Source organism: Chenopodium quinoa, unplaced genomic scaffold (genome assembly GCF_001683475.1).
Source record: "Chenopodium quinoa cultivar QQ74 unplaced genomic scaffold, ASM168347v1, whole genome shotgun sequence".
NCBI lineage: Eukaryota > Viridiplantae > Streptophyta > Magnoliopsida > Caryophyllales > Amaranthaceae > Chenopodium > Chenopodium quinoa.
In genome coordinates, this window is record NW_018743920.1 from 576,892 (window position 1) to 604,619 (window position 27,728).

The 27,728-nt window shown below is 31.7% G+C and overlaps 4 protein-coding genes across 4 annotated transcripts; all 4 read right to left on the minus strand.

Annotated features, from left to right (window-relative positions):
• Window positions 1-3,610: 3,610 nt before the first annotated feature.
• On the minus strand, window positions 3,611-7,299 carry LOC110687774 (ninja-family protein AFP2-like). The gene is made up of 2 exons (XM_021864408.1): window positions 6,136-7,299; window positions 3,611-4,474 (listed from the first exon to the last, which is right to left on the minus strand). Exons 1-2 carry the CDS (start codon window positions 6,674-6,676, stop codon window positions 3,858-3,860), a joined length of 1,158 nt encoding a protein of 385 aa, XP_021720100.1. The 5' UTR covers window positions 6,677-7,299; the 3' UTR covers window positions 3,611-3,857.
• Window positions 7,300-12,419: 5,120 nt separating this feature from the next.
• On the minus strand, window positions 12,420-17,251 carry LOC110687775 (ER lumen protein-retaining receptor-like). Its single transcript, XM_021864409.1, has 6 exons — window positions 15,347-17,251; window positions 14,744-14,943; window positions 14,046-14,207; window positions 13,141-13,221; window positions 12,873-13,009; window positions 12,420-12,778 (listed from the first exon to the last, which is right to left on the minus strand). The coding sequence occupies exons 1-6, from the start codon at window positions 15,576-15,578 to the stop codon at window positions 12,724-12,726; spliced, it is 867 nt and encodes a 288-aa protein (XP_021720101.1). The 5' UTR covers window positions 15,579-17,251; the 3' UTR covers window positions 12,420-12,723.
• A 145-nt stretch (window positions 17,252-17,396) lies between these two features.
• Window positions 17,397-21,612, minus strand: LOC110687776 (putative ER lumen protein-retaining receptor C28H8.4). The gene is made up of 6 exons (XM_021864410.1): window positions 21,116-21,612; window positions 19,747-19,946; window positions 19,259-19,399; window positions 18,681-18,761; window positions 17,909-18,036; window positions 17,397-17,755 (listed from the first exon to the last, which is right to left on the minus strand). The coding sequence occupies exons 1-6, from the start codon at window positions 21,354-21,356 to the stop codon at window positions 17,710-17,712; spliced, it is 837 nt and encodes a 278-aa protein (XP_021720102.1). The 5' UTR covers window positions 21,357-21,612; the 3' UTR covers window positions 17,397-17,709.
• Window positions 21,613-23,569: 1,957 nt separating this feature from the next.
• LOC110687779 (putative ER lumen protein-retaining receptor C28H8.4) lies at window positions 23,570-27,709 on the minus strand. Its single transcript, XM_021864413.1, has 6 exons — window positions 27,308-27,709; window positions 25,675-25,874; window positions 25,307-25,447; window positions 24,633-24,713; window positions 24,332-24,459; window positions 23,570-23,953 (listed from the first exon to the last, which is right to left on the minus strand). The coding sequence occupies exons 1-6, from the start codon at window positions 27,537-27,539 to the stop codon at window positions 23,908-23,910; spliced, it is 828 nt and encodes a 275-aa protein (XP_021720105.1). The 5' UTR covers window positions 27,540-27,709; the 3' UTR covers window positions 23,570-23,907.
• Window positions 27,710-27,728: the final 19 nt, after the last annotated feature.

The following is a 27,728-nucleotide window of genomic DNA, read 5'->3' on the forward strand; positions in this document are numbered from 1 at the left end:
ATAGTACTAGATTATATTATAATACTAGTTTAGGTCCCGTACATTATACGGGGATTACTTATAATTAAGTTATTACAAAGTATAATATTCTATATAAGTAAATTATGAAGTATAATATTGTATATACATAGAATATATTCTCTGAAAACTTGACAAAAAAATATTGTAAAAAGATATGTCATATCATTTTTAAGGAATAGGAAGTATATATTTAGAAAAATTAATCAAGATATTTCTATAACATTTGTATCACTAATTTCGTAAAAAAAAAAAAATTAACAAAAAAAACTAAAGACACACCAGGAGATGACATGTGTCATTGTTGGTGTGTCTTTTAGTATATAATTATTGATAATAATAAAAGGAACTAATTTATCGTATACATTATTTATCGCATTCAACATAGAATGATTGTTTAAATCAATCAACCATAAAAACTTTGATAACTCAATATTATATTTAAAATTGATATATCAAATATATACATATTTTTCCATCTATATATTTTTGGCATTAATCATACATAAAAATTGCATGAATATGTAATTATCTTTTTTTTTTTTTATTATTCAATCATAATATTTTAGAGCAAAACTATACTTTTATGAGTAAGCTGTAAGCACATATTTTTAATTCAAATAATTGATATTCTAATAGAAAAATTATCTAAATAATGTGCCACTAATATATTTTTTTAGTATATGAGTCATATTTTAGTGAATTTTAGTCAAATTTTACATAAGCCTTTTGAAATAACTAATCATTTTCTATAGCTTTATATAATTGATTTTTTTTTTTTGTAAAACTTATATATTGAGTTTTTTTGGTAAGGCATTTACTAATTTGAGGTGTTTATGATAAAATTGATCTGACTCCTTCTAAATTAACTCCGCCTATATAGTGTTAATTGAAAATTCATTCCATAATTTTTGTATTGACCATCACTGTAATTATATATACAACATGTAATGATGCATTTATTAACATACTAGAGTCCAATTATACTCAATATTTAAATTTATTTTAAATTATCAAAAAAATAAATATTTTTTTAAAATTGTGCATCGCACGGGCACTGTACTAGTTGACTAATAAAACCAACCCTGTAAAAGATGGTGAATTACTAAATTGGGAAACTTGTTCATGCTCTCAATCACAAATGATTATAGGAATGAAATCACACATGACTAAAGGAATGAAAACACAAAAGAAGCGATTTAAATGAAAGATAATGATTAAATCTAATCTAATATATATAAATAAAGTAGACATTTTTTAAGAGCATTCGGAACGCAACATAGAAATATACTTATTTCGACCAATATGAAGAAAGATTTGTATTTTATTTTTGAATTAAAAAATTATGTCGCCACCTAGGTATTAGTAACGTATTAGATTTGATATATCTAAAATTTTAATGCCACGTAGATTATAATCCACGAAATAAATTATTTTACTGAAAAAAACAAAGTAAAAATATAGGAAAAGATAAATTTATTAATTCAATACTACGAGTATAAGAAATCCAAAAAAAAAAATATACTAAAAAATATTTAAATGATAAACACTTAAAATAAAGTTTGATACCTATCATTATAAGATAAATTTTGATAGTATTTATGATAAGAAATACAAATTGTTCGTTAATTATAATTAAATTAAAATTTGTGATACCTACCATTATAAATTGACACATCATACGACACAAACAAAATTTCGTATCAATAAAAAAACCCATCAAGCGAATTTTGTGTTAGTAATATTGTGTTAATTTTTGGTCATCAATTGCCTAGTAATTTTTAGCTTAATTTTTAAAATCCTATGTTTAAATTAATATTTCTAATTATTACTTACATTGTATTAATTTGGGATGCTCGACGATTATACGTTTATGTTTTATTTACTAAATGTTTTTTTACATGTAGATCTAACACATCATACTATACGACACAAATAAAATTTCGTATCAATACAAAACCCCATCAAGCGAATTTTGTGTTAGTTTTAGGTTTCAATGTCCGGGTAATTTTTAAAATCTTATGTTTAAATTTATATTTGTAATTATTAGTTACATTGTATTTATTTAGGATACTTAACGATTATTTGCTTATGTAATGACATACGATTAGATGTTGTATACTTAATATATGGATGGCTTTGGTTATTTTTGGAGATGATGAAAAAATTCCAATGCATAGATTTGATTTTATATCGCAACAATTTTTCATTTATTGGTAAATATATTGATTTATTTTATATAAATGTAACGATTTAATTTATATCAATTCAGTTTGGCTAACATTTTACGGTTCAATTTATCCATTGATGTAGTACATTGGTTGTGGGCGAGGTTGGTGATTCTATCGAAATAAAAGATATGTTAAAATAATGAATAATGATTTAGGATCTAAATTATTAAAAATTTACCATTTCACATTAAAGATTTTATATAACGGAAAAAATATCATATTTACAATTTATTTATATTTAATTAATAAATTCATTATAAATTATAGTAAAAAAAAAAAAATATTAAACTTTTGTAATTTTGTCTGAAATTATTAAATACAATAAATCAAATAATTAAAAATCTTAGATGAAAAAACCGTGCATCGCACAGACTTCCACCTAGTATATATAGAAAGAAGCAGAAATAAACTTGTTCACGAAATCAAAATCCAACCAAGTTAGTTAAGACTTGAGAACAATCAATTCTTTCCTCCCCACATTAATGCCAAATAGGCAAATACCATACATGTTCTTCATCGGCCGCCTATAACATGACCTACAAAAGAAACTAAAAATGATATTCGGGTGGGTATAAATAATAAAAAGATCTTTGATTTTCATCAAAGACAATTACTACTTCCTCCTTTCCTGGGCCTAAAAATAAATGTCTCACATAACCTAAGGAAGAAAAAAAAAAAAAAAAATTTAGATAGATATACTCCATATTTACCAAATTTTATTTATTAATATGGACGGAACTACCAAATAAAAACACCATGTGGCAATTAAAAAGACATCATAATGTTCTTCTAAATATAGCAGTTTATATGCTTTTTAGATGTTTCAGTGTTCCTGAAGCTGATGCCTTTTTCCCTTCTTTATTTTGCGTGCATTGCTTGAACTTGTACACCGCAAAGCTTTATAGGGAAATTAACTTTGTAGTTTGTACAAATAAATCTATGGGCGGTCGCAAAAATGTGCATGCATGTATTTTTAATGAGACTGATATTGGCCAAACTTCAAACTCCTACGGGTTTATTGGTCCGATATTTCAGGCTATATACTTGTAAGTAGGGAGTGAGCTAAGAGAAACCCCACCTCCAACTCCAAGTACCCTTAGAATATACGGTAAGACGCTTATTATGTGAGTCAAGTCTTACTCAAGCTCATACTCCATGTAATACAAAGAATAGATCCATGTTCATCATGTGACCTTTATAAAATTGAATTTGTGCTCGCATTCACCTTGATCACCTATAGGTTCTCGAATTCTCCTATAGGTTCCCTAATACACAATTGCAACATGTCACTTTCGATATGTTTTTTGTAGTATTAAATCCATTTTAACAAAGTGTGCAAAGATGATTTAAGAACCTTAAGCTTTAAACTGGCTAATTAGGCAAGCTGAATTGAATTCATGATAAACATTACACAAAAGTATAATATTATAATTAACATCCAATGAACTAATTCAGTTAGATATAAAAAAGTTCAACCTTCAGAACAAAGAATTTCCTATCTATACCCTGTAATGCTACATAAAGAAAGGTTGCCTGCACTACTTAAAAAAACTAACAGGAGTCTTCCGATCTCAATCTTCCTCCAATTTAGCAATACTCAACAGCTCATTAGGTTAGCTCAAGGGCAAAAGGAACCACTCTAATATGCTTGAGAGGGTATTCTACATCTACACCTCCAGCATGCTCCACGAAACCAGCTGGGGAGAATGATGCTCCATGGCAAACACATATAATGCTCACTTCAGTTTTTGAATATTTATACAAAAACCCGGTTAATGTCTTTCCATTGGGTCCATTTCCAGTGGTTGAAACACAAGGCATTTGAGAAAACAATAGTTTCTGCTGGTCTATTAGCCCAACGGGTTTTGGAGGCTTCCCAATTTCACCTTTGGCTTCTTTGGGGATTGTGGTTTGAAGAGTTTTGTTATGACCATCTGACAATGTATCATCAATGTTAGGTCGCGCTTCATTTTGTTGGCAAGTCATATTCAGTTTTTCTGGTGACTTAGAGAGTTGTCTTGAGCCCGTGACGAGTTCAATCTTGTTAGAGTATGAGCTGCACAATGGGGGTTTTGAGAGGTTTTGATTAGAACAGTTAATTTGAAGTTCTAGTTGTGATGAACAAGGTTGTAGTTGCGCAGTAGTACGAGTTGCCGGAGCATTTGTGGGGGCCAATGGCGAGTGAGGATGGCTTGAATGACTGCCAGCGTCACTGCTATTTCCACCTGACATAGGACAATTAACAACAAAAGGTCAGCTCAAATAGATCCCACATATGGAAACAGAGTTCATCACAAGCATTGGATAAACATCACAAGCATTTTTGCCAAAAACTAGAGAGCTAAAAGACTGATTTCATGGGGCGAAGAACCACAATATGGAGATGATTAGAACACAAAAAAAAATTCTGTGTTTACAGGGATACTCCGTATTTAGCATAAGGATTTATTAGAAAATGTTTCTATGGGTTGAAACTACTATAGTTATCAACTATGTAGTCATTGTATCCTCCTCTCTGACTCTGATTGTGTCAATTCTTCCAATTTGAAACCGTCGAGGATTAAAGTTAACAATCGACCTTCTTATATTCAAGTCTAAAGAATATAAACACTGCAAACTCTACACATTAACACGATATCATGTTTCTGATAGTTTTATTTGTACCTTCACCAGATAGATGTGATTTAACAGGCTCCAAATGAGTTGGTTACAATATAATCCAGGTTAAACAGAAAATCAACATTCTTGTCAACATGATTGCACTGTGCAGGTTATCACAAACCAACCCAATACTGATTAACAATATTAAATCTTCCAAAAAATATGTAATCATGTACAATATTTAAGCTTATCTCCATGGTCGAACAACTTGAATACTGACATAAACAATCAGGTAATACTAGATTACTCGAAGCCGTCACTCATGATGTCACGGCAAGAGAGTAAAATTCAACCCCGAATTTGCAATACATTCCCCTTATATTGCATACGTTATTATTTATAATCTAAGAATCGATCATTATCACAAATCAAATCTTAAGTTATCATCTTCCAAATCAATCTACAGAGCCAACTCTATAGAGGAAAACAATTAAGATCAAAGACTAATCTGTATCATCACTCGTAGTATTCCAATGTTTCTTTTATTAACTCATGGGAATCTAACCCCAATTCAGCAATGCATTCCCCTTAATTGCATACATTAATATTTATAATCTGCGCATTAATCATAATCACACAAATCCAATCTTATGTTATCATCTACAAAATCAATCTAAAACCAAAGACTAATCTATAAAATTGCCCTTTGTGATTCTGTATGAATACCCTCGAACTAAAACATTACTCATAATACTCCTAAGTTTCTTTTATTAATCCATCAAAATCGGATGATTAATATCATTATTCATTACCTAATAGTCATTGATTAGGAACACCAACACCGTCACCGTCCACAATTATAATTTAAAGCAATGTGTACAACTAGGTGTTCTTTGGCACAATTTAAGAATTACAACTTGATTAATGACTTTGCACCCCAAATTAAGAAATTAATACAACTTGCAAATTGCAATCAGTGACTCAGTGTCATATCATATCAACCTAAAGCATAATGTAACAACAATGTCATTCATACCCTTCTAATTTATTTTAAAACAAACCCAATTACACATTCTTTAATATATATATTAATTAACTATAATATCGGGATTACCTTTCTTAATCCTATGATTATTAAAAATATTATCTTTCTCCACCAATTGGATGATTGTTTATTTGATAAAATAACATTTGATTACTAACCTCATGTGGCTTTTTTATTCTAGTACTATTAACAAATTAATTAATCAATTAATTCAAAATAAATTAATCAAGAAGAAATTACCTGTGGCAGAAATACACTGGTAATTATCAGAAATTCCAGAGGAGCTACCGCTAGACATAGAACCGCCGGCGCCGGCGCCGTCATTCTGAGAACCGAAATTACCATTTTGCCCTTGACACGGCCAAACACCGCCGTTAACAACACCAGCATTCCACCCTAACCATGGCGGCGTCGCTCCCGGAAACCCTAAATTCAGAAGTTTCCGACGACGTTCATCCAGAAAATCCTCCTGTTGATGATTACCAACAACGACGTCGTTTTTAGCGGAAGATTTACGTTTCAAGTCACGCTTCAACTTCGCTTCATGGCGGCGGAGAGCTTGCGCGTCACGCTTCGAGAGGATCTGACCGTTGGGAGCGGAAACAAAGGAAGGTTCCAGAACATTCTTAGGAAGGTGAGATGAAGGTAGAGAAGAAGAGGAGTCATTGAGAGGGCGGAGAGAGAGGCTAAGCTCTAAGTCATCTTCATCAATGGCGGTTGGTGGTGTTGTTTTTGTGGTGGTGGTGGGAGGTTCGTCGGTTGGTGGGTTTTCGTCCGCCATTGATGAAGGTTAAGGAAGGTTTCTCTCTCTAAAAAAAATGAAGAGTTTCTCTCTCTAAAAAGCATGGGAGAATATATAACAATGGAGGGAAGGAAGGAGGAAAGCGTTTTTGTTTTTGGGTTGTTTTTAATGGGGTAGAAGAAGAAGGGGTTTAAAAATAAAGTGACTTTTTTATTTTATTTTTATTTTAGGGTGAGGATGACACGTGGTGGGACGAGAGAGGAAGGGAGAGATGGCTGCTAACACGTAAGAAGTATTTGGGAGGCGGGTTTGGAGAGAGAGAATGTGGCAAGTATTCTTGTTGTTGTTATAGCTTCTAAACTTCAACGGTGGTTAATTGTCTTTCTACTTCTTCTATATTTATAATTGTTGTTGTTTTTTGATGGAGGATTATTGAATTTGAAGTTTTAATCACCTCTTTGGAAATATGATTAGAGGGAGTAAATTCGTTTTAGTTATGATATATTATTGGATGAGGGTTTTACATACGGTGCATATATACGGAGAGTATAGAGAATGATATTTCAGATTGAGTGAGTAGAGAGGTGCATGTCATGCATGCGTTGAAATCAAGTGCAGCATAAGAGGTCCAACATTGTCCTCACGTGACATCGAGTTGAATTCCGTTTCTTGGTAGTTCTAGGCTGGCAATCCTGACCTGACCTGATAATCCGATCCGAAGTTACCGAGAGAAATTCAAATCCGACTCAAACTGAACCCGAACAACCCAAATTCGACCCGATTTGACTCAAAGTTCATATTTCGTAATAATATTAAGTTTTACACTATTTTTGATAGTTTGTAAACACAATCTGAAATTGACCCGAACCCGACCTGCTAACCCGAATTGTCACCCCTAGACTTCTAGGTGCATGAAATAATCTAAAAATTTATTTTTGTCGTTTTTATAATTATGTATCATCACCTCAATTATACTTTCACAATGTTAATGTTTTATAATTTTTACATATTGATAATAAAATATAATATTAGCACTTAAAATAATACAATGATAAGCGCAATATATGAAAATTATAAAAAATTGCGATTCCCCGATTTCTTAGGTTATAAATAGCTAACTCTTATCTAACTCTTTCTTACCTAAAGCAGATTCCCCGATTTCTTAGGTTATAAATAGCTAAAATTATAAATTTTTGTTGATTTCATTTATTTTATTATTGCCTTAGTTTTTAATTTCAAAAATCAAAATTTTGCGAGTGCGGTGAGTTTATTTCTTCGTCAATGCATATCGAGTGAAAATCATATTGTATGAAAATAAATTTGAGATGGATAGTATTTACTATAAGGTTCCTCGTGCAAATGAATGATACGATTGCATCAAATAATTAGAGTTCTTTCTCGATAACTTAAATATTGTACTGTGATGAATACATAGAGATATTCTTAATAACTTATTTAAATTTTTAGAAAAATATCGTTTACAGTTTAAATTTGTCCTTGTTAATTTAGATATAAATATCATATAGTTTAATTATAATAAAAAAAATTCTTTTCATGTCGAAATAAATAAAAACAGATTGAGAGAAAGAATGGAACCCACTACACATTGTATGATATGGAAATATACATGTGCCAAAGTAGGTAAGAAATAATAATTTCAATACGCATCGAAATGGTTAACAACTAACAAGTCGATATATCCGTCGTAATACTAGAAAAAAGAAATAGTCCATATCATACATTAGATATCATCATTTAAAGTTTTGCATACCGATAAAATATACCCAATAAATTTAATAGTTAATACTACCTCCGTTTTTTTTTATCTGTAACTTTGAGGAATATTTGTGAGACATAAAATATTCCAAAGTTGTAGATAAAAAAAAACGGAGGTAGTATATCATATGTCCGATTATTTGTTATAATGTTATACAATGGAAATTAGCTAGCTAGCAACCTAGCAAGTGATCTCCCCACTTGGAAATTATAGTTATATATAACCTTGCTTGGAAATTAGTTGTTGCTTATAGCTATTTGTTGATTTACTTGACTTATTTATTTAAGTTGTAGTATTATCAATTTTGTCACTGCCTGACCTAAAAATTCTATGACTACCACAAATTTTCAAACGACAATCATAGAATCATCCTGACTTGAAAAATTCAATATAAACAAATAATGAACGGTCAATATTAATGACTCTATGGTTTCTAACCACCTGAAAATTCAATATAAACAAATAATGAAAGTCAAACACATTCAAACAAAGTTTTTTGAATCAAATGGAAGTCAAATGCATTCAACAAAACTAATTGAATCAAATGAAAGTCAAATTCATTCAAACAAAGCTACTTGAATCAAATGAAAATCAAATGTATTCAAACAAAGCTAATGAAAAGATTATGACCACATCAAAAATCAATATCCAAAAGTTTCTAACAAAAATACAAACCAAACAAAGCCATACATTATTTTTTAATCATGTTATTGTATATATTGATATTTAAATACTTCATGTATAATGTTATTGTTGTAGTTGATTATGAAAGTTAGATTATTGTTCATTCAAGACCAAAAACCATCTATAATCGGAGTCGAGTTGAGTCTTAAGCATTCTATAACTTGATTGCATGGTGCAAAAATATTTACTTCTTATGACAGTTACGAGTCCCTAATCACCCTAAGCTACATGACCTAATCACATATTCACTTTGAATTAACAAGTACAGTTTCACATTAACACCGTGATATATATCTTTTAACTCATAAAACCTCAAAATATACTTGATTAATCTTTAGTTGATGTTGATGATGAACAACAAGTTAATCTTTTGATTTGAGAGCTATGACCTAATCACATTTTAGTTTTGAATTAATATATTCTCACGTATATTATATTAAAAAATAGTTATATAAGTCTTTTGAATTATAAAACCTCAAAAATTACTCCATTATTATACGTAATACTTAGTTGATGTATAGTCGTATAGATGATGAATGACAACTTAATCGTGTAACGTAAGATCATGACCTAATCACATTTTAGTTTTGAATTAATGCAGTTTCAATTCACATTAAAGACGTGATGCAGTTCTTTAGAATTATGAAAACTATGAAGAAATACTCCATTATACGGTAATCTTAGCTTAATTGATGATGAATAACCTACTCTCTTAGGAGAATGTCGTTCGTTTTGTTGAATCACGAAAGAAATTGCAGTATACTTATCTTGTAGGGATCTTGAAAATGAAGTAGTACACTAGTCAACATACATCAATCAACATACTCCACAAAAGCACGTGAATAAAATTTTCCCGCTGCATCCGCTGCATAAGACTCCTCGTCGACACGTGTCCATTTCAGTGGGTCCCATAGTAACAATCGAAATCCACCTGACATGTGACACGTGGATGACGAATGACAGCTCAAAGTAGCAGAGAAGAGTGCAAGGGAGTTTGACGATGATGTATGACCCATCGACGGAACAGGCGACACGTGGCGAGATGCGTTTGGATGAATAATTAATGAAATTCTAACTTTTTGGCGGGTACACGTAGGATGTGCGTTTTGGAGGGGTAAATTGGGGATTTTGGTAGGGGAATGATAAAGCTGTGAAGGGGTGATGCATGTTTGACACGTGTTGTGTACGTATTTTAACGTTCAATGAACTGTACGGGTTTACAGATGAGCGTGCTACGGTATGAGGGTCCCAGCTTCTGAAGACTGATGAGCTGTGAAAGGTCAACATACTACTTGCTCCGTGGATTAAGTAATCTCATTTTTTAAGTGTTACACAGTATTATAGACTTATAGTGGGTGATTTCCATGAATAATGTGAAAAGAGAATAAAATTTTATAAATACGCTATATTTTAAAAATTCTCAATGTATTGTCTATGTCAATAAGTGTAATTATTAATTTTTTATTTTCACTAATTGAATTAGCGGTTTCATATCATGTAAAACCGCTAATTGAATTAGCAGTTCTATGTATTGTAATATTGATTGGCTTGCTCGAGTAAATGGATTAAAAAATAAACCGCTAACGGTTTAGTTTAATGAACCACTAATTCAATTAGCGGTTTCAAGCTTTTTTTTTTTTTTAGAAAATCAAGTTTACAAAAGATGACGTGGACGGTATGCCGGGAATTTTATTAAAATGTGGCGTATTTATGGAATTTTATTCTCTTCTAACATTATGGAAATTGCCATCCGTTTTTTTAATTGCAACATAACTTTCATTGAATTTCATATGGTTGATTTGAATTTTTTAAATTTCATATTGTTAATAAATTATAAACTTTTTATTAAATATGGGCCTGTAACTATTAAATATTTATGTAATATGATATTTTTTTTTTTGAAAAAAATACGTACGTTATGTTGATTGCACATTTATATCTATATCTAATATCTATACTTATTATTTAAAAACTCAATCTGAAAAGATATATGTCCCAATTCTATTGCACTTCCATGTCTTCTTTTCCAACCAATGTGCCACATGTCTTCTTATATTTTTAATTTTTTTTATCATATTATCGTTCTTAACTCTTTCATTAAACTTATATTTCATCTCTCACGCGCACTTCAACTTCGTCTTCCCTCTTCAATTCGACTTTTCCTTTTCTCTCTTTAATTTAGCCCCTTTACCTTTTTTATAAGCCTCATTTTGCATCAAAGTCCCAAAAATTTAATTTCTTTAATTTTTTTTTTATATTAGGCATTACACCTGTAATATATTATTAGTTGGTATTTCTTCACTCATTTCTCAATGCAATTTTCTATGAACAACTCGTGCATTGCATGGGTCAAAAAGCTAGTTTTTGATAATTTATTTACGATTTTATGAATTGATATCAAGGTGGTAAAGTGGTTTCCTCTGTTTATTTAGTGCAATGGGTGCCAAAAGGTGCACATAACAAACCAGTGTAGATATTTTTCCCCATTGTAAAAAAAAAAAGAAGATATGTGGTTTATTCATTCCAAAGTACTCTACGGAGTACTCCGTAATAGTGACATGACCAATTGAGTCAATGGACAAGTTGATACTATGCCAAGTTAATGAATGAGCCCACCCATCTTAAATTTTTAAGTTGATAGTTTGATACTATGCCAAGTTGATGAATGAGCCCACCCATCTTAAATTCTTGATTAACATTACCACTTTAATTAATTCACCTTGTTGCACTTGCAAGTTGCTTATATGTCGAATATTGTTTATTACTTCCTCTGTTCTAAAGCTAAATTAGAAATGGAGTGATACATTCTTTTATCGTGTTTGTCAATGTAAAAATTTGATTGAAAATATCTTTAATAATACTGTATAAATACTAAAAATTGATTTTTTTTATTATTATACATATTGAAACAAATTTAACAAGATCTAACATGACTTTTTTTTTTTATAATTTTTTTTAATATATATATAAATTATAAATGTTTCGGAGTACTCAAAACAAAATTTATAAATAGTGTCAAAATTTAAATTGTGTTATTTAATTAAAAATAGAAAAGTTATGTTTAATAAAATTCGGGGAAAATTTTTGTCACAATTTCTAATATTGTATTCCAAAATGTTAGATATCTATATCTTGTACGGAGTACTACATTTTAGCTTTTCAAAATTTCACATCTCAATATACATAAACTGGTTTTTACGTACCTAACGTGCTCACTCTGTACTTCATGAGAAATATACGAGTATATAAAACAATATTGAGACCATGATTAAGGGAAGCTTATGAAAATACATTTTTGCTTTTAGCATAGAAATCATAATGTGCAGGCGTGCATGCGGCGAACAACCTTAGCACGGTGTGAGAGCTTGTTATATATATCCGGATGTACCGTACACTCATGAGTATTTTATTCTCATTTTGATGATTGTTTTTTATTTAATCATCAAATAAAGAGCAAACACTAACCTTGAGTATACGGTACACTCAGGTGTATATAATAAATTCTAGCACGGTGTCCAATTCAGAGTAGGAAAGCACAATTTATGTAGCTTATGTAAGGTGTACTTTACATAAAAGGATGATATTGATGATTTATACATCTCTCATCAATCATCATATCCAAATATCACACAACTGATACAAGTGAAGGTAGCCTCATCAAGCGTCGTCCCTCCATCACACTGTAAAGTGTAAAGTGATCATTAATAAGTTTTAGATATTTATATTTTGTTCAAAGTAAAAAGAATGAACGATTTTCGATATGTGTATACATACCTCTTGACGTAGTAATAACAAAAGTCTGCCAAGATGAAAGTTTGAACTAGCTCAGCAAGAGGAGCCACTAGTAAATAAAGACGTCCCCCCCCCCCCCCCCCTATTTGTGTTAGGAGCGATCCCTTGGTGTCAATAAGCTGCAGGTAATCGCAACATATACATTTTAATTCTTAATATAAGTAAGGAAAATGAAGGAATCATAAACAAATTTCAATATACAACATACAAATAGTTATAATATAATTAAGATGATGGATAGCATTCTGACCATAATCATCCAATTAGCGAAAGAGAAGAATCTTGCCACACCCAAAGCAAAGACATAATGGCCAGTAAATGGTTCAACCATCTGCAACACAAAATTTTAAAGACATAAGGGGAAAATGTCTAATTGATCATATACATTATTAGTGATATATAAGCCAATAAGGAAACTAGGAAATAAAAAATAATAATGACCAGTTCGAATTGAGCTTGTTTATGTGACCATTAAACAAATCAATAATAACTATATACTAACATATCATTTCCTGGTTAAAAATTTTCCCTCCAAAAGGTTTTATTTATTTATTTATTTATTTATTTTTTATTTTTATTTTTTGGCCAAAGCATCTTGGAAAAGTATTTAATATTTATTGTACAATATTATTTCTCTACCTATTTGATACAAATATTCCATTTATACATATTCATCAAAGATATTATTCTTTTGCACAATATTATGTAATAATATTTTCCTATCTATAACTTTGTTATATAATCCATGTTATTTTTATTATGTCGTGCATGCATGTACTTCTCCCTTTGTTTTCTTTAGTGTAATTTTTTTTTTTTTTTTTTTTTTTTTTGTAATTACAGAACTTTTATCCTATTTTGCAATTAGATATAAATTTTTATGATTAAATAATAGTGTTTAACTAATGATAAATATTGACAATTACTGTGCATGGCACGGGACCTACCCTAGTAAAAAAATTATTTCTAGAATTTTAATTTTTCATGCTCGTAGTTACATTTTTGGTTTATAAGTAGAGCTTCGTTCTTGGAAAATGTAACTTCTCGTGTTTTTTTTGCTAGCTAAACGTACAATTTCTTTCTGATCCTATACCTGTATGAGTTAGCTATCATGAAGTCATGCATATCAAAATTAGCATAACATGTAATTGTACAAACCTTGGCATTTTGTATCAAATGAAGCTGAGGGAGCACAGAAACGGCTTCAACTGTCAAGCCATAAACATAGAAGAGTCTCCTCACAAATTGAAATTGCTCCCTGAAAAAGTTGATTTGCCATCCAGGATGGCCTATCACCGCAACAACAGCACAAGGCACCAACTGCGTGCCATCACCAAACATATGGCATGTTATCAATTGTAACCAAATAGATAAAGAACGTTTCCATTCTAGACCGACCATTTTAATTTCCCCCTCTAAAGCCTTTTCTATTCTTTCGCGCTTAAAATAACTTCATTTAATTTGTATCTTCTACTCCATATACTCCGTAACATTTTGACTTTGATGTTGGGTAACATAATTGATTATTCATACGAATACCTTTTACTTCTTTTTAAAAGTCTTACAAAATAAATGCAATATGATAATACAAAAATGACTAAATGAGTACGAGTAATTTTTATAATAACACGATAACATATTTTTTTTTGATTAGTGCAAAAGTCAACTTTATTCAACTAATATAATTTAATTAGAGAAGTACATACTCTGTAGCTCCTCTTTTCGCCTCATTTAATTGTTAAATCTTGTTATTTTTGGTGGAATCTTTTTGAGACAGAAGGATTATAAATTTTAATAATCGAAAAAATTGCGCATGTGAATTAAGAACAAATTAAATACTTGTTGTATTTACTTACCACATAATACAAACTCAAGTTGTCAAGGCCTTGCATGTAGGTGTACTTTAATTTATTACGCATCATATAGATCACCCACATAGTAGATCCAAGAGTTAAAGTATCAAGTACAATATTTATATTGCGTACTAGTGTAAAATGGCTTATAATTCTTATGATTAAGAATATCACTGTAAGCTCTTGAGTCTTCAATGATAGACCTGTTAAAAACCAGCAAGGATTCATTAATGCGTACTTCATTCCATAAATTCGTTTTATTAAATTGCAATATTTTGACTTTTACGGCTATAAGAAAAAATCATGTCACAAAAGCAAGAATCATAAAGTTGAAGACACGTGGTAAGTAACTTTGGAACGAAGTATAATTGATCAACGAGTCATGCATTAGGCCACATATATAAAGGATGTTCAAGAATAGGACCATATATATGTATATATATATATATATATATATATATATATATATATATATATATATATATATATATATATATATATATATATATATATATATATATATATACTAATTTTATTGCGAGTTTAAGAAAACAGAGGAAGTATGTATATAATGATGAAAATCGAAAAGGAATGAAGAGGAAGTACCGGAACAAGTTTTGTTGATTGTGAGCTTATAAATTAAGACTAAGATCCCAGCAGAATGAGCAAGTTGTGTAGCAACATAGAAATGAGTGCGTTTTTTGACAAAAACTTTCAACAAAATTAACAACATAATTGCTGCAACCACGCCCATGGTTACTTTCTCTCTCACGGATAGACTCCGAATCCATCTCCCTAGCCGCTTCACCGGCGTCGGAGTTGCCCTCTTGTCCCCCATAATATCAGTTGTAAACGGAAAATATGAAAGGAGGTCGAAAATTAGTTAAGTTAGTTGACTATTACAAGATAAAAGGCAAAAGAAGAAAGGTTGTAGATTAGATTAATAGAGTAATGAAGAGAAGTTGATTACACATAGTGTGGTTAGGCTGACCGGGTGAGTTGGACGTGGACCAAGTTTTAGAAAGAGACTAGAGTAATTTTTTATTTTGATACAATTGCTTTTTATTTTTTCTCTGTTGACAAGCATTTTGATACAATTGTTTAATAGTGTGCGATGTAATCAATTTGGAGTATATTCATTTGTTTATCGTACTTTAGATTATTATTTTCGGATCAGGATTAAATTTCAAATAGGGTAATTAGACAAAGTTGGTTCTGGTTAGAAATGTTAGATTACATACCAGGGCTTAGACAAGTGTATCACTTGAGTATGTAACCTCAATGTTAAATTGTCCTAAATAAACTTTTTATTTAAAATTTAAGGTTAATTGGGCCTATCTGATAATATCATACGTATATACTTTCTTTCCCTTATTATGCATTTTCCGTTCACGTTTACTCAACAAAACCCACCATTTTTTCTCATCTCAACGAAGAACGATATAAAAATACGAATTGTATTTTACATTTTCACATGCATTTACCCAACATAGTTACATAGATCCCACCAATTCTTTCCCAAATCGTTATGCTTAATAGATATAGTTAGGAACTTGTTTGGAGTACACAGGGAGTACTTGAGCAGCTATTGGAAAATATTTTAGGTAAGAAAATCAAAACTTTGAGCATGATACACGTCAATGTATTAACTGGTCTATGAAAATACAATATGTTAAGTCTTGACTTTTTTCAAGTAACACCAATATTTTTGTTTTTGATAGTTCAAGACTTTCAAGTGAAAAAAAAAATCATAATGCTCATAAATAAACAAAAAATGCATTGTCAATGGCCATCTATGTTACTTAGACTCGGATACCCATATCCGACACAGCTATTTTGTGAAAAAATTCCATGATTTTGAATTAGAAGTGAAGGTATGTCCGAGAGTGTCGAGGGCCTGACACGGGTACGTGAGGTGAAATAAAGAGTCCGAGTAACATAGATGGCCATATAACTCTATTATGTCATATTACTCATATATGTGTCTATCATGTAATAAACAATAGAATTTTGATAAGTAATTGTCATCCTTTTATGGCCTCAATTATTAATTTAATAAGAGTTGAAACTATCCCTCATCTTATTATCTAAATAATCTCATGAAAAGAGTAGTTCGTTCCTTTTCTTACATAATTAATTAGTTACATACTCCTATGGTAAGGAGAGTCAAACCCATCTAGCTACTAAAGGTGGGTAGCTATATCAAATCACGTAATTGAAAAGGTTTATGACTGATTTCTTAGGCAAGGAGAATCGTAACAAACAATAAAGAAAACTAAAAATACATCATACAAACAAATCTAAATGCGTAAATTAAGTAGTAACCAAAAACACCTAGACACATACACCTAAAACCCACCCAAGCAAAAAATATACACAACCACAACATATTGAAATTAGGTTCCACCAACAGAAAGGCAAAGAGGCAACCAAAGGAAAGAAATTTCACCCACTTTAGGACATCTAATGGCAACTATAACCAAAAATCCTAAATTAGAGTGAAGATGGTGACTTTTTTCTTTTAGTAGATTTTTGTTACTTTATTTTTTATTATTATTTTTTTTTTTTATTTTTATTTTTTATTTTTTTTGCAATACTAAAGATCATCATTGTTCATTGGAGCCGAGGTTATATACTGTATAAATTAGACATTGTCTATAGAAGAGTACATAATCTTGCCGGTGTAGTTAACAGAAATTGGTTGATGACAACTCTGAAGTAGTTCGAAATCTATAAGTCTACCAGACAGAGCTGAGACTGAGAGCATACAGATATATCTTGGCGGCACATACATACAGAGAATATGGGAAACACAATCTTATGCTTTCTTTACCTCTTTATTTTGTTGGTTGGGGGAAGGGGCACACAGAAAGCGGTTGGGGGAAGGGGCACACAGAAAGCAAGAGTTTTACAAACTTGTGTCGATCTCTCCATTAATTTATTGCTGCAGCTCTCAGCATGTCCTTAGCTTACACTAGCGAAGGTAACCTCATCATGCGCTGTCCCTCCATTACACTGTAAATTCCATGAATAAGGGTCAAAATCAGTGCAAACCCATTGATCAGAAATGACAAGTATAATTTGAACTAACAGCGTGACAAATGATGCAGTTGAAGTATTGCAACAACGAATGGACAGATATAAAGCATTGTTGAGGAGTTTATATACCTCTTGACGTAGTAGTAACAAAAGTCTGCCAAGATGAAAGTTTGAACAACCTCTGAGAGAAGAGCCACTAGTATATAAAGATGTCCATCTCCTATATGTGTCAGGATTTCCCCCTTGCTGTCAATAAGCTGTATGTAGTTGCATCATATATAGTCAGTCAAAAAACCGTAGACAAGTTTCAATAAGACATATTATAGAGCATACTAATCCTGCAAACTAGAAATCTTCCATCAATAAAATACCACTGTAATACTGTGATTTTCCTCAAAAAAAAAAAAAAAAAAAAACCTTATACAGTGATTCAGCAGATCAGAAGAGCAGATACTGATAAATTTCTGTCTTAGGTCAATGACTTGTGTGTGCATTTCATCGCAGTGAGAAATATGCGAAACATTCCAAATGATCAGAAGTTAGCATATATACATCATCAACATTAGCTTAATGCACTAACAAGATACCTGCCCATTACAGAGCCGGGGCTTGGGGCAGGGGAGCCTGTGTGCTAATTCACAAAAGATTCTATGGTAGATTTGACAGGATCCATGATAGTGTTTGAATTAAATAGGCAAGTAACATACGCGCCAGGGGAAACAACAATCAGGATTCAATATTCAAGAGCATCACATTATTTATGCATTCCACCAATCATAGATTTCAATGTTTGCCCTCCTTAATTCCTTATTTTGGTATGAATAGTCGGGTGCATGAACAAAATAAATGCCATAGTAATCTCATGAAAAGGCAATGAATGAAATGTATGGTGTATGCTGACCATGAATATCCAATTTGCGCATGAGAGAAATCTTGCAACACCCAAAGCAAAGACGTAATGAGCTGTAAATGGTTCAACCATCTGCAACACAACAATTTTGAAGATGTTAACAAGGAAATTAGAGAATGCTTGCTAATAATGCTCAAAAAACTTAATCTCATATGTTCAAATTGTAAATCTAATCCAACTACTCTTAATAATATTGAAAATTCAATCAAACTCATGTTAACATTCGTAGCTACGTGTCAAGATCGAATATTGACACAACTTGAAACCAATATCTGGAACTGCAAGTAGTTCACCATAATTTAGACCTTTTGAGTTAAATACCATTCAACTTGAGACCAATTTGTTTACCTACATACTAAAACATGCTTTGTTAATGGACAGCTCAATTATGATCTAACTCAACTCACTATTATTAACATTCCAAGTCCCAACTCACATTCCTACTGAAACGAAAAAGAAATTTTAAGATTTTCATACAATATTCAATATATGAAAAGGCCTTGTTCAAGAAACAGAGAGGTTATGAAACATATTTGCAAAGTATCAAATCTAGGACAAGTATTACTAACCTTAGCATTTTGTATTAAACGAAGCTGAGGGAGCACCGAAACAGCTTCAATTGTCATAAGATATACAAACATGAATCTTGAGATAATGTGAACTTGCCATCCAGGGTGGCCGATTATTGCAACAATGGCACAAGGCACCAACTGCGAGCAGTAAACATAATCTGTCACTATCATTCATGCTATATATATATGTTCTATACCGTTTGCAATATACTTGTAGAAAACTTTAACAGATTTATCAAATATTTCAGTGATCTCAAGATAAATAGAGTTCTCTAAAAGTGACTATTCGCTAAATATTAGTGCATTTTGATAGTAAAATAGTACTACATTGTCTTTATACAACAACAGTTCGTTTCCAACAATACAACATGTTTTGAAAGACTTACTGTAAATCTGAATCTGAGTAGAGAAAGAAAACAAGGTTTACAAAAGATATACTTCGTATATATATAGTGGCCTAAGCAAGAGATCGAAAATTGGCTTACCACATAATACAAAGGCATGTTATCAAGCTGTTGCAAGTAGGTGCTCTTAAACTTAAACCGTATCATGTAGATCACCCATAGTGTACATCCAAGGGTTAGTGAGTCAAGTAAAACATGAAAATCGCGTAAGAAGCCAAAATAAGCTATGATTCTCATGATTAAGAATATAGCGGTTAGCTCCTGAGTCTTCAATGACAGACCTGTAAGATGATCATTAAGGATATGATTCATAAATATAGATTATATTATTAGAAGATTGTGTTTATATAAAGCTGTATGATTAATACACTAATTGTACAAGTTAGAGAGCCACAATTTTTGTTAGAAAAATTCTAGGTGTAGATGAACAAAGATCATTTGATTGCCACATTTATGTGTCTTTGCTAGTTAATTTTGAGGTTCCATTCTTTTATTGTCCATGTAATTCATTGCTTACTTCAGGGGTTTATGCAGATTGCAAATAGTTTTAGTAAAATCCTGATAATTTCTATTAAAGGTTTGGTCAAGACTTTGTCTATGCTAATAGGTGGCGTAGTCCTTAAATGATAGGTCACATTTGACTTTGATGGTTAAAACATAAAAAATCACTATGTTTATAAAACCAAATTAATTGCAAGTATATTCTTATCACCTAATTTTTACCAATTTTACTGTTTATAACTTACTTTTACAGTGTGTTTTGATAAAGAAAGAGGAAGGAAAAGAAGGGGAGGGAGGAGAAGAGGAGGGGAGAGGAGAATGGTGAGTTTTCCTTCCAAAACTTTTTATTGTTAATCCCTCCATTTCTCTTCCTTCCAATTCCCATCCTTCCTCATTTGTTAGAGTTGAGCATGAGCACTTATAAACAATAATTAACATTATAAATAAAGGTGTAAACTTTCTAGTTTTCAACAGCTAGATAAAGATGATAAGCCTAAACAATGACTCACAAGACTTAAATAAGTCTTAAAAGTCAATATAACCATCTCTCAAGTAAAAATTCTAGTATCACAACTCTTAATTAGAATAAAGTACCATATAATTTTTATTTGTTTAATCCGAAAGCCCTCATATATATATAAATTGTGTTTAATGAAAGCAAGTTCAAATTAGTTGAACCAAAAAGAGCATAGTATACCTAGCTTGTTATAACAATAAAAAGTTAAATCAATTGGAGTGGATAGATATCTACAAAACATTTTTATAGAAAAATTTATATATATATATATATTAAAAATAGCCATTAACACGAATCAAACAAAATCTAACAGGAGCATATACACTTATTGAGGGAGTTACTCAATAAAGATATCAAACACGAGGAACAATTAATCAAATATAAAAAAATTAGCTAAAACTTGGTGAAATTAAAAAAGGAAAAAGGAAGTACCTGAACAAGTTTTGGTGATAGATAACTTGTAAATCAAAACTAAGAGACCAGCTGAATGAGCAATTTGAGTTACAACAAACAAGTTGTTTTGGCGTTTGACAAAAACTTTCAACAAAACCAGCAACATAATTGCTGCAACCACGCCCATGGTCACTTGCTCCCTTACCGACCGGCTTCGAACCCATCTTCCTACTCGCTTCACCGCCGTCGGTGTTAGTGTCGCCGTTCTTTTATCCCCCATACTACTATTCCAAACAACAATGGTGTTTTGGAGAGAAAGACTGATCAAAGTTGGTGTACTGTTTGGAAAACTAGTTAATTTGGTTGACTAAGTGAAACACTTGAGCTTAAGCTAGTGTGATTTTTCTTTCTTGTGGTGAGTACTGAGTGAGTGAGTAGGATGTTGGAAGTGGACCACGTTTTAGATGTGACACATGTTTGTTATTCCCAAGTTGATAGGTTTTGATTTTCGATGGGACCTATGGACGTACAATATATTCTTTTCATCTCTAATTGTTGATTACCTCCTTCGTTTTTTGTAATTGCGGAAGAGCGAAATGGAGTATTAAATACTATAAGGACGGGGTGAGAATTAATCTAGAATCTTCTGAAATTAGAAGGGAAGCTCTAACCACTTGACCTATACCTTCCTCTTACTATTAAATATTATATAAGTGAAATGATTAGGAATAAAAAAATTAAAAAAGTAAGAGAGAAATACAAATGGAGATTGGAGACTACTAGGTATAGGGCCGTTGCAATAATCTATTATTGGGTTATTCTAATTTTACCTCTTTAATGTGCTTTTAGAAAATTTCAACTTTCACAAAAGAATAAAATAAAATAATGCGTCAGTGATAAAAAAAATAACACAATTACGTAATAATTTCAAACTAATACAACTCGATCTACCTTTATTTCGATAAAAAAAAAAAAAGATAAAAATATAACTAATACATTTAGAAATAATAATTAAAGAAAATAATTGAATGCCAAAAAATAAAAAAATAAAAAAAAAATAAAACTTGACTCGAACGAACGATGGGCAAAGCAGAAAGCACTCAAATAAGTAATTCACAAAGCAGTACGACTAATTGACCACGAGTTTTGTATTAGCCGTTTCGTAAGAATAATGAATAATTATGGAAAACCAAAACTAATTGCTGCCATTGTCACGAAAAATAATCGGTTGAATTTGGCTAAAATAATCTGTTAAAGATTCTTGAATGGAGAAATAAGCAATATAATTTTTCATAGAATTAAATTGATGTATTTATGACAAATCAAATTGAATAAATGGAAGAATATGGAAAGTTGTAGAAATTATATGCAAACTTGGATTAGAGGAAAAAGAGCGTGGAAATTGGAGAAATGGAGAGTAATGCTTCAGTGATATGGTGGGCTTGAGAAACAAGAAGGCAGTTTGCAACTTTTATCAAAAAATAAATAAATTAAATAAGAATAGAAAAATAATTGGGCCCTCTTAAAATTGGGGGTCCTGTGCAAGAGGTCACCTTGCCCTCTCACGTACGGTTCAAAGGCCGAGCCCCACCCCACCCTCTTCTACGGCTATGACTAGGTATAATGTGAGATAAGGAAATATTATAGAATGATGGTGGGGTCTAAAGAAAGATAGAGAAATAATACAAGCATAGGCCTTGTTTGGCAAATGGCTGTTGGTGGTTGGCTAATTCACTTGGTTTATTTGACCAGCTGCAATATTTGGTTGTTTATAATGGTTTTTGAAATTAGTTGTTTAAACTGACTATTTATAAAAGTGTGTGATAAATTTAGTTGATGACTGTTTATTAGATAATTTGTGGGCCAACAAGCCAAAAACCAACAAAAAAAAAAGCTACTCATAGCAACTTTTTTAATTTTTGTTTTGGCTTAAAAACCAGTTTTTTCGCTGAATGAAAAGCCAATTACCAAACACTTTTTTTGGCTGTTTGACCACATAAAAAAGCCAAAAGCCAAAAGCTAATAAAAAAGCCACCAAATAGCCATTTACCAAACATGGACATAATGTAAGTGGGTTTCTAAATTTGATATTGAGACAATTAAAAAAAACATTTGTTTGTTGAAAAGTGGAACACTTTATAAAAAATGGAGGGAGTATCTATGGATTTTTGGATTACATTTACTATTTTCCATAGGGACGAAAAGTCTAATACTCTCTCAGTTTCATTAAATCAGATTTATATTATCTAGGTCTAACAATAAACTTTCAACTGATTCAATTCCTTACAAAGTGAGTAAAAGGGCGGGAGACAGTATTAGTGCAATGGAAATTAACAATCCAGAGCTGATCACCTTTGACTTAAATTGGTTTCAGACCTGAATTTTCAGCAGTAATTTCAGGTTTTTTGGGGCGTTTAGGCCACAAAGCCCAAATTGAACCTTGTATGCTTGAAAAACCTTGTATTTTATCAAGCAATATCATATACGTATCAATTATTAAATACTTGTAGCTTTTGTTTCACCCTTTTCCTCTCAGTTTTACTCAGACCATACACACACTTGAACGTATGCAAGGTTAGTACTGTATTTTACATAAATTTGCTCACTTTCGAGTTGGTGATGGCTGAAGGACATAATGTTCAGTCAATCTGAGACTCAACGCATACATACACGTCTTATTCGTTATTGTTTATTCGGGCTTGTAAAGTGAGTCAGTGAAGCAGTAAACAATGAAACAAACAGCTGACAAACTTCAGCATTTACATGAACAAAGTCCATGGTTGCAGCTCCCAGCATTATCTATTTATCTGCCCCGATAATGGATCCTAGAGTCAGACCATTGAAGGTAGCCTCATCATGCGCTCTCCCGCCATCACACTGCAAAAACCATTACCTTATACGTCAGCTGACAAGTTACAAGAGTAACAACTACCACGGCAGCTAATAACTACTTTTGTCGAACAAGCCTATTAATTTGTATAGCTATATGGTCGTATGGTGTCTACATGGTCAGATGCTGTCTATCAGACATCAGTCTGTGTAAATGTAATTTTATATGTCAAATCAAATTGCAACATTCAAATCTTTATATCCTATGTCTCTTGGCCTAGCTAGGAATAAACCTTTGATCATAAACTACTACATCATCAAAGTCTTAATCCCAATGATGGGATCATTTACTGCACCATTGTCATATATTTTATACACACTGTCAATAATGTACAAAGCATACGCAAAGTTTAGAAGCTAATGTACCTCTTGACGTAGTAGTAACAAAAGTCGGCCAAAATGAATGTTTGAACCACCTCTGAGATAAGAGCCACCAGTATATAAAGTTGTGCTTGCCCTATTTTCGTCAGGAATACTCCCCCACTGTCAATAAGCTGTATGTAATATGCACAATATACGGCTATAAGTTTCGTTGAATAATCTAAATTTCAATCGGACATGAACCATACATTTCAAAGTTTCCACTCCTTAGAAATACATTTAAAGGGCTAAGGTACTAGAGCATGTGTAACAGTAAATGTATTATCCTATAAACTTATATCCTCACCATATTTATCCAATTTGCACATGAGAAGAACCTTGCAACACCCAACGCAAATACATAGTGAGCAGTAAATGGCTCAATCATCTGCGAAACAAAAGATAAAGAGTAAAAGAACGCGTTAGATCACGAAGGGCCACCAATAAACAAATAAGCGAAAGAGCTTGTAAAAACTAGTAAAGATGATTCTGTAAAACACAGAAGATTAAAATCTCGTACAATCAAAATACAAACCAAGAATAAGTACCATGGAATATTCATTAACTTGTGATTATTTGGTATAAACTATACTTCAGATAAAATGTATACGCACTCAACATGAACCTAAGGCCCGAATGTACCACCTAAGTCACGAACAATGGTATAATTATAAGGCAGTTTAAAATAGAAGAAAAACTTGTATTTTTCAGACCATTCTCTGCATTGAATATAGAGGTTCAACAATACCATTCATTACACATAACTACAAATTCAACATTTCTGCTCGCGCCTAAAAAACTTATCATACTTTCGAGTTCAATACCATCTCAATTAAATTCTGAACTAATTAACATCTTAACTGTCACTTCCACTGTCAAATTTTTTAACCTTCCCTACACTATCTGAATTCTGAAATGAGTTTGCTAATGACATAGAGAGATTACTAAAGTATTCGCAAAGTAAAACAGGAATTACAGTACCTTAGCCTTTTGTAGTAACTGAAATTGAGGGAGCACTGAAACAGCTTCAATAGTCATATAGTACACGAACAAAAACCCCAAGATAATGCCAGCTGGCAATCCAGGATGCCCGATTATTGCAATAATGGCACAAGGTACTAACTGTCAACAGAAAATATAGCATGTCAAATCACTATATAATCATCCTATGATTAAGATAAATAAATCTCCTTAGGTAAGTCCTGTAAATTCTAACTAGCTAGCTAACTATAAGTGGAATCTACTGGAAAAAGTGTGTTCATGTCAATAATTATGAAGTAAAGCAACAAATCAAACGAAAAAAGCGAAAAACAAAAGATTGAATACAGGACAAGAAAAAACTTGCTTACCACATAATACAAAGGCATGCTGTCAAGTTCTTGCATGTAGGTGTTCTTTAATTTATAACGCATCATATAGATCACCCATAGAGTACATACAAGGGTAAGGGAGTCAAGAACAACATGTATTTCACGTAAGAGTCCGAAAAAACATAGGATTCTCATGAGTAAGAACGTTGCTGTAAGCTCCTGAGTCTTCAATGATAGACCTGTGAAGATTAAGAAAGGATACATTAATCTAGTCTACTAGAAAATTAAGGATATATCTGTGTTACAGAGCTAGATCTTTGTAATGGAGCCATGTTTTGTTAGAGATCTTTAGAATGTTGGTCTGTTGGATGAACAAAATCATCTGATTGTTTATTTGTTTGTACTTCCTCTGTTACATATTAGTTGCAACTTTGAGGTATTATTTGTGAGACATAAAAAATTCCAAAGTTGCAACTAATATGTAACGGAGGAAGTACATTTTATGTCTTTGATTTGGAGATAGGAAAGGTGATTAATAGATGTTCATCTTCTCTAACCTCCACTTAGGATCACAAGCTCACAACAGGAGAGACTGTGGCTACTACTAAATCTCGTCTACATTGCTGCCACTATTGCTCTCATAAACAAATTCGATCACAAATTAACATATTATATATAGTTAAATACTCAAATATATACCACCTCTAAGACCATATCATTTACTCCTTCCGTGCCTAAAAATTTACACTTTTTTTCCTTTTTATAGTCATGCACGAATTAGACTCATTACTTAACCCTTTCATTAACATGTAGTGCGATAAGTTTACTTTTTATATTGTTTTTTTCATTAATTGAAGATTCAATTCTACCAAATATTGTGTAAATTATACTTGGTGTATAACTTTAAGGAACTATAACCTATTGTGGTATCAATGTTACCAAGACACAGTATAAAAATCATGTATGTGACCCACAATATTATCCTCCAAACATGTGTTTCACGAGTGTTTAGTTTGCTATTAATCGTGACAAATGAGATGGGACCAATCTTGATTATCATTACCAGTATTTTTTGATTAAATAAACGATAACAACTTCACTTGTCTTATCTGGATCCTTATCTTAGCTTCTTCAGAACCCCACCAATTAATTAAAAGCCAAAAAAAAAAAAAAAAAAAAAAAGGTACTCCATAATTTCATGGTCTCTACTATTCAGCTTAAATCATTAATAATTTCATATTCATAATTATATAATACGGAGTAATATTTAATGAATTTACCAACATACTAAATTGATGATATATTAGTAAAAAAAATAAGGTTAAAACTAGTATGGTCAGAAAAGTGAATAATCCAATTTATAAACATAGGGAGGAATTAGAAAAGAAATAAATTAATGTACTGTATTTTTCATTTTCTTCCTTGATTACTCTTTTCTCAAGAAGTGCATAATAAACATTGTGCACAAAAAGTATACAAGTGCATATGTTTACTCCTTCCTCCAACCCCACCCCACTTCTAAATTGTCTAGCCTGCTAACCCGACTATCATGTGGCACAGCCTATAACATTAGCTATGATGCCTAAAGGACACTTGCAAACTGTAACAAAGCACAGCCACCAAATGAGGCGTATCAACATAAAAAGAGGTAAATAAAAGAAAGAGTACGTACCAGAACAAGTTTTGGTGATAGTGAGCTTGTAAATTAAGAGCAAGATACCAGCAGAATGAGCAACTTGAGTTGCAACAAACAAATAAGTTTGGCTTTTAACAAAAACTTTGATCAAAACAAGCAACGCAAATGCAGCAACCACGCCCATGGTCACTTGCTCTCGCACCGATCGACTTCGAACCCATCTGCCTATTCTCTTCACAGCCACCGGTGTTGCATTTTTGTCACCCATTGTTGCTTCACTTGCTAAACTTTAAGAGTTAACAACTAGAATTTGTCAAAGTTGAAATGAAGAATTGTAGAAGAAAAAGTATAATAAAAAATCAGTAAGGGAGAGTTAAGGGTCACTACAATTATGTAGTGAATGTGAATTGTTGGTGTGGGTCTGCCTAGCTTCAAAGTTGAGAATGACAAATTTTTG

What these genes read in the sequence shown, in the direction of transcription:
- LOC110687776 (XM_021864410.1), bottom strand. Translation starts at nt 21,356, where the DNA reads ATGGGGGATAAAAGAACGGCGACACTAACACCGACGGCGGTGAAGCGA. An exon ending in TATCACCAAAACTTGTTCAG is followed by an intron (nt 19,947 to 21,115) that starts GTACTTCCTTTT and finishes ATCATCTTACAG; the next exon opens with GTCTGTCATTGAAGACTCAG. An exon ending in ACATGCCTTTGTATTATGTG is followed by an intron (nt 19,400 to 19,746) that starts GTAAGCCAATTT and finishes TACTGCTCGCAG; the next exon opens with TTGGTGCCTTGTGCCATTGT.
- LOC110687775 (XM_021864409.1), bottom strand. Translation starts at nt 15,578, where the DNA reads ATGGGGGACAAGAGGGCAACTCCGACGCCGGTGAAGCGGCTAGGGAGA. An exon ending in ATTTGATACAAAATGCCAAG is followed by an intron (nt 13,222 to 14,045) that starts GTTTGTACAATT and finishes TTTGTGTTGCAG; the next exon opens with ATGGTTGAACCATTTACTGG. An exon ending in TCGCTAATTGGATGATTATG is followed by an intron (nt 13,010 to 13,140) that starts GTCAGAATGCTA and finishes GATTACCTGCAG; the next exon opens with CTTATTGACACCAAGGGATC.
- LOC110687779 (XM_021864413.1), bottom strand. Translation starts at nt 27,539, where the DNA reads ATGGGTGACAAAAATGCAACACCGGTGGCTGTGAAGAGAATAGGCAGA. An exon ending in GCATGCCTTTGTATTATGTG is followed by an intron (nt 25,448 to 25,674) that starts GTAAGCAAGTTT and finishes TTCTGTTGACAG; the next exon opens with TTAGTACCTTGTGCCATTAT. An exon ending in GTGCAAATTGGATAAATATG is followed by an intron (nt 24,460 to 24,632) that starts GTGAGGATATAA and finishes TATTACATACAG; the next exon opens with CTTATTGACAGTGGGGGAGT.
- LOC110687774 (XM_021864408.1), bottom strand. Translation starts at nt 6,676, where the DNA reads ATGGCGGACGAAAACCCACCAACCGACGAACCTCCCACCACCACCACA. An exon ending in CCAGTGTATTTCTGCCACAG is followed by an intron (nt 4,475 to 6,135) that starts GTAATTTCTTCT and finishes GTCCTATGTCAG; the next exon opens with GTGGAAATAGCAGTGACGCT.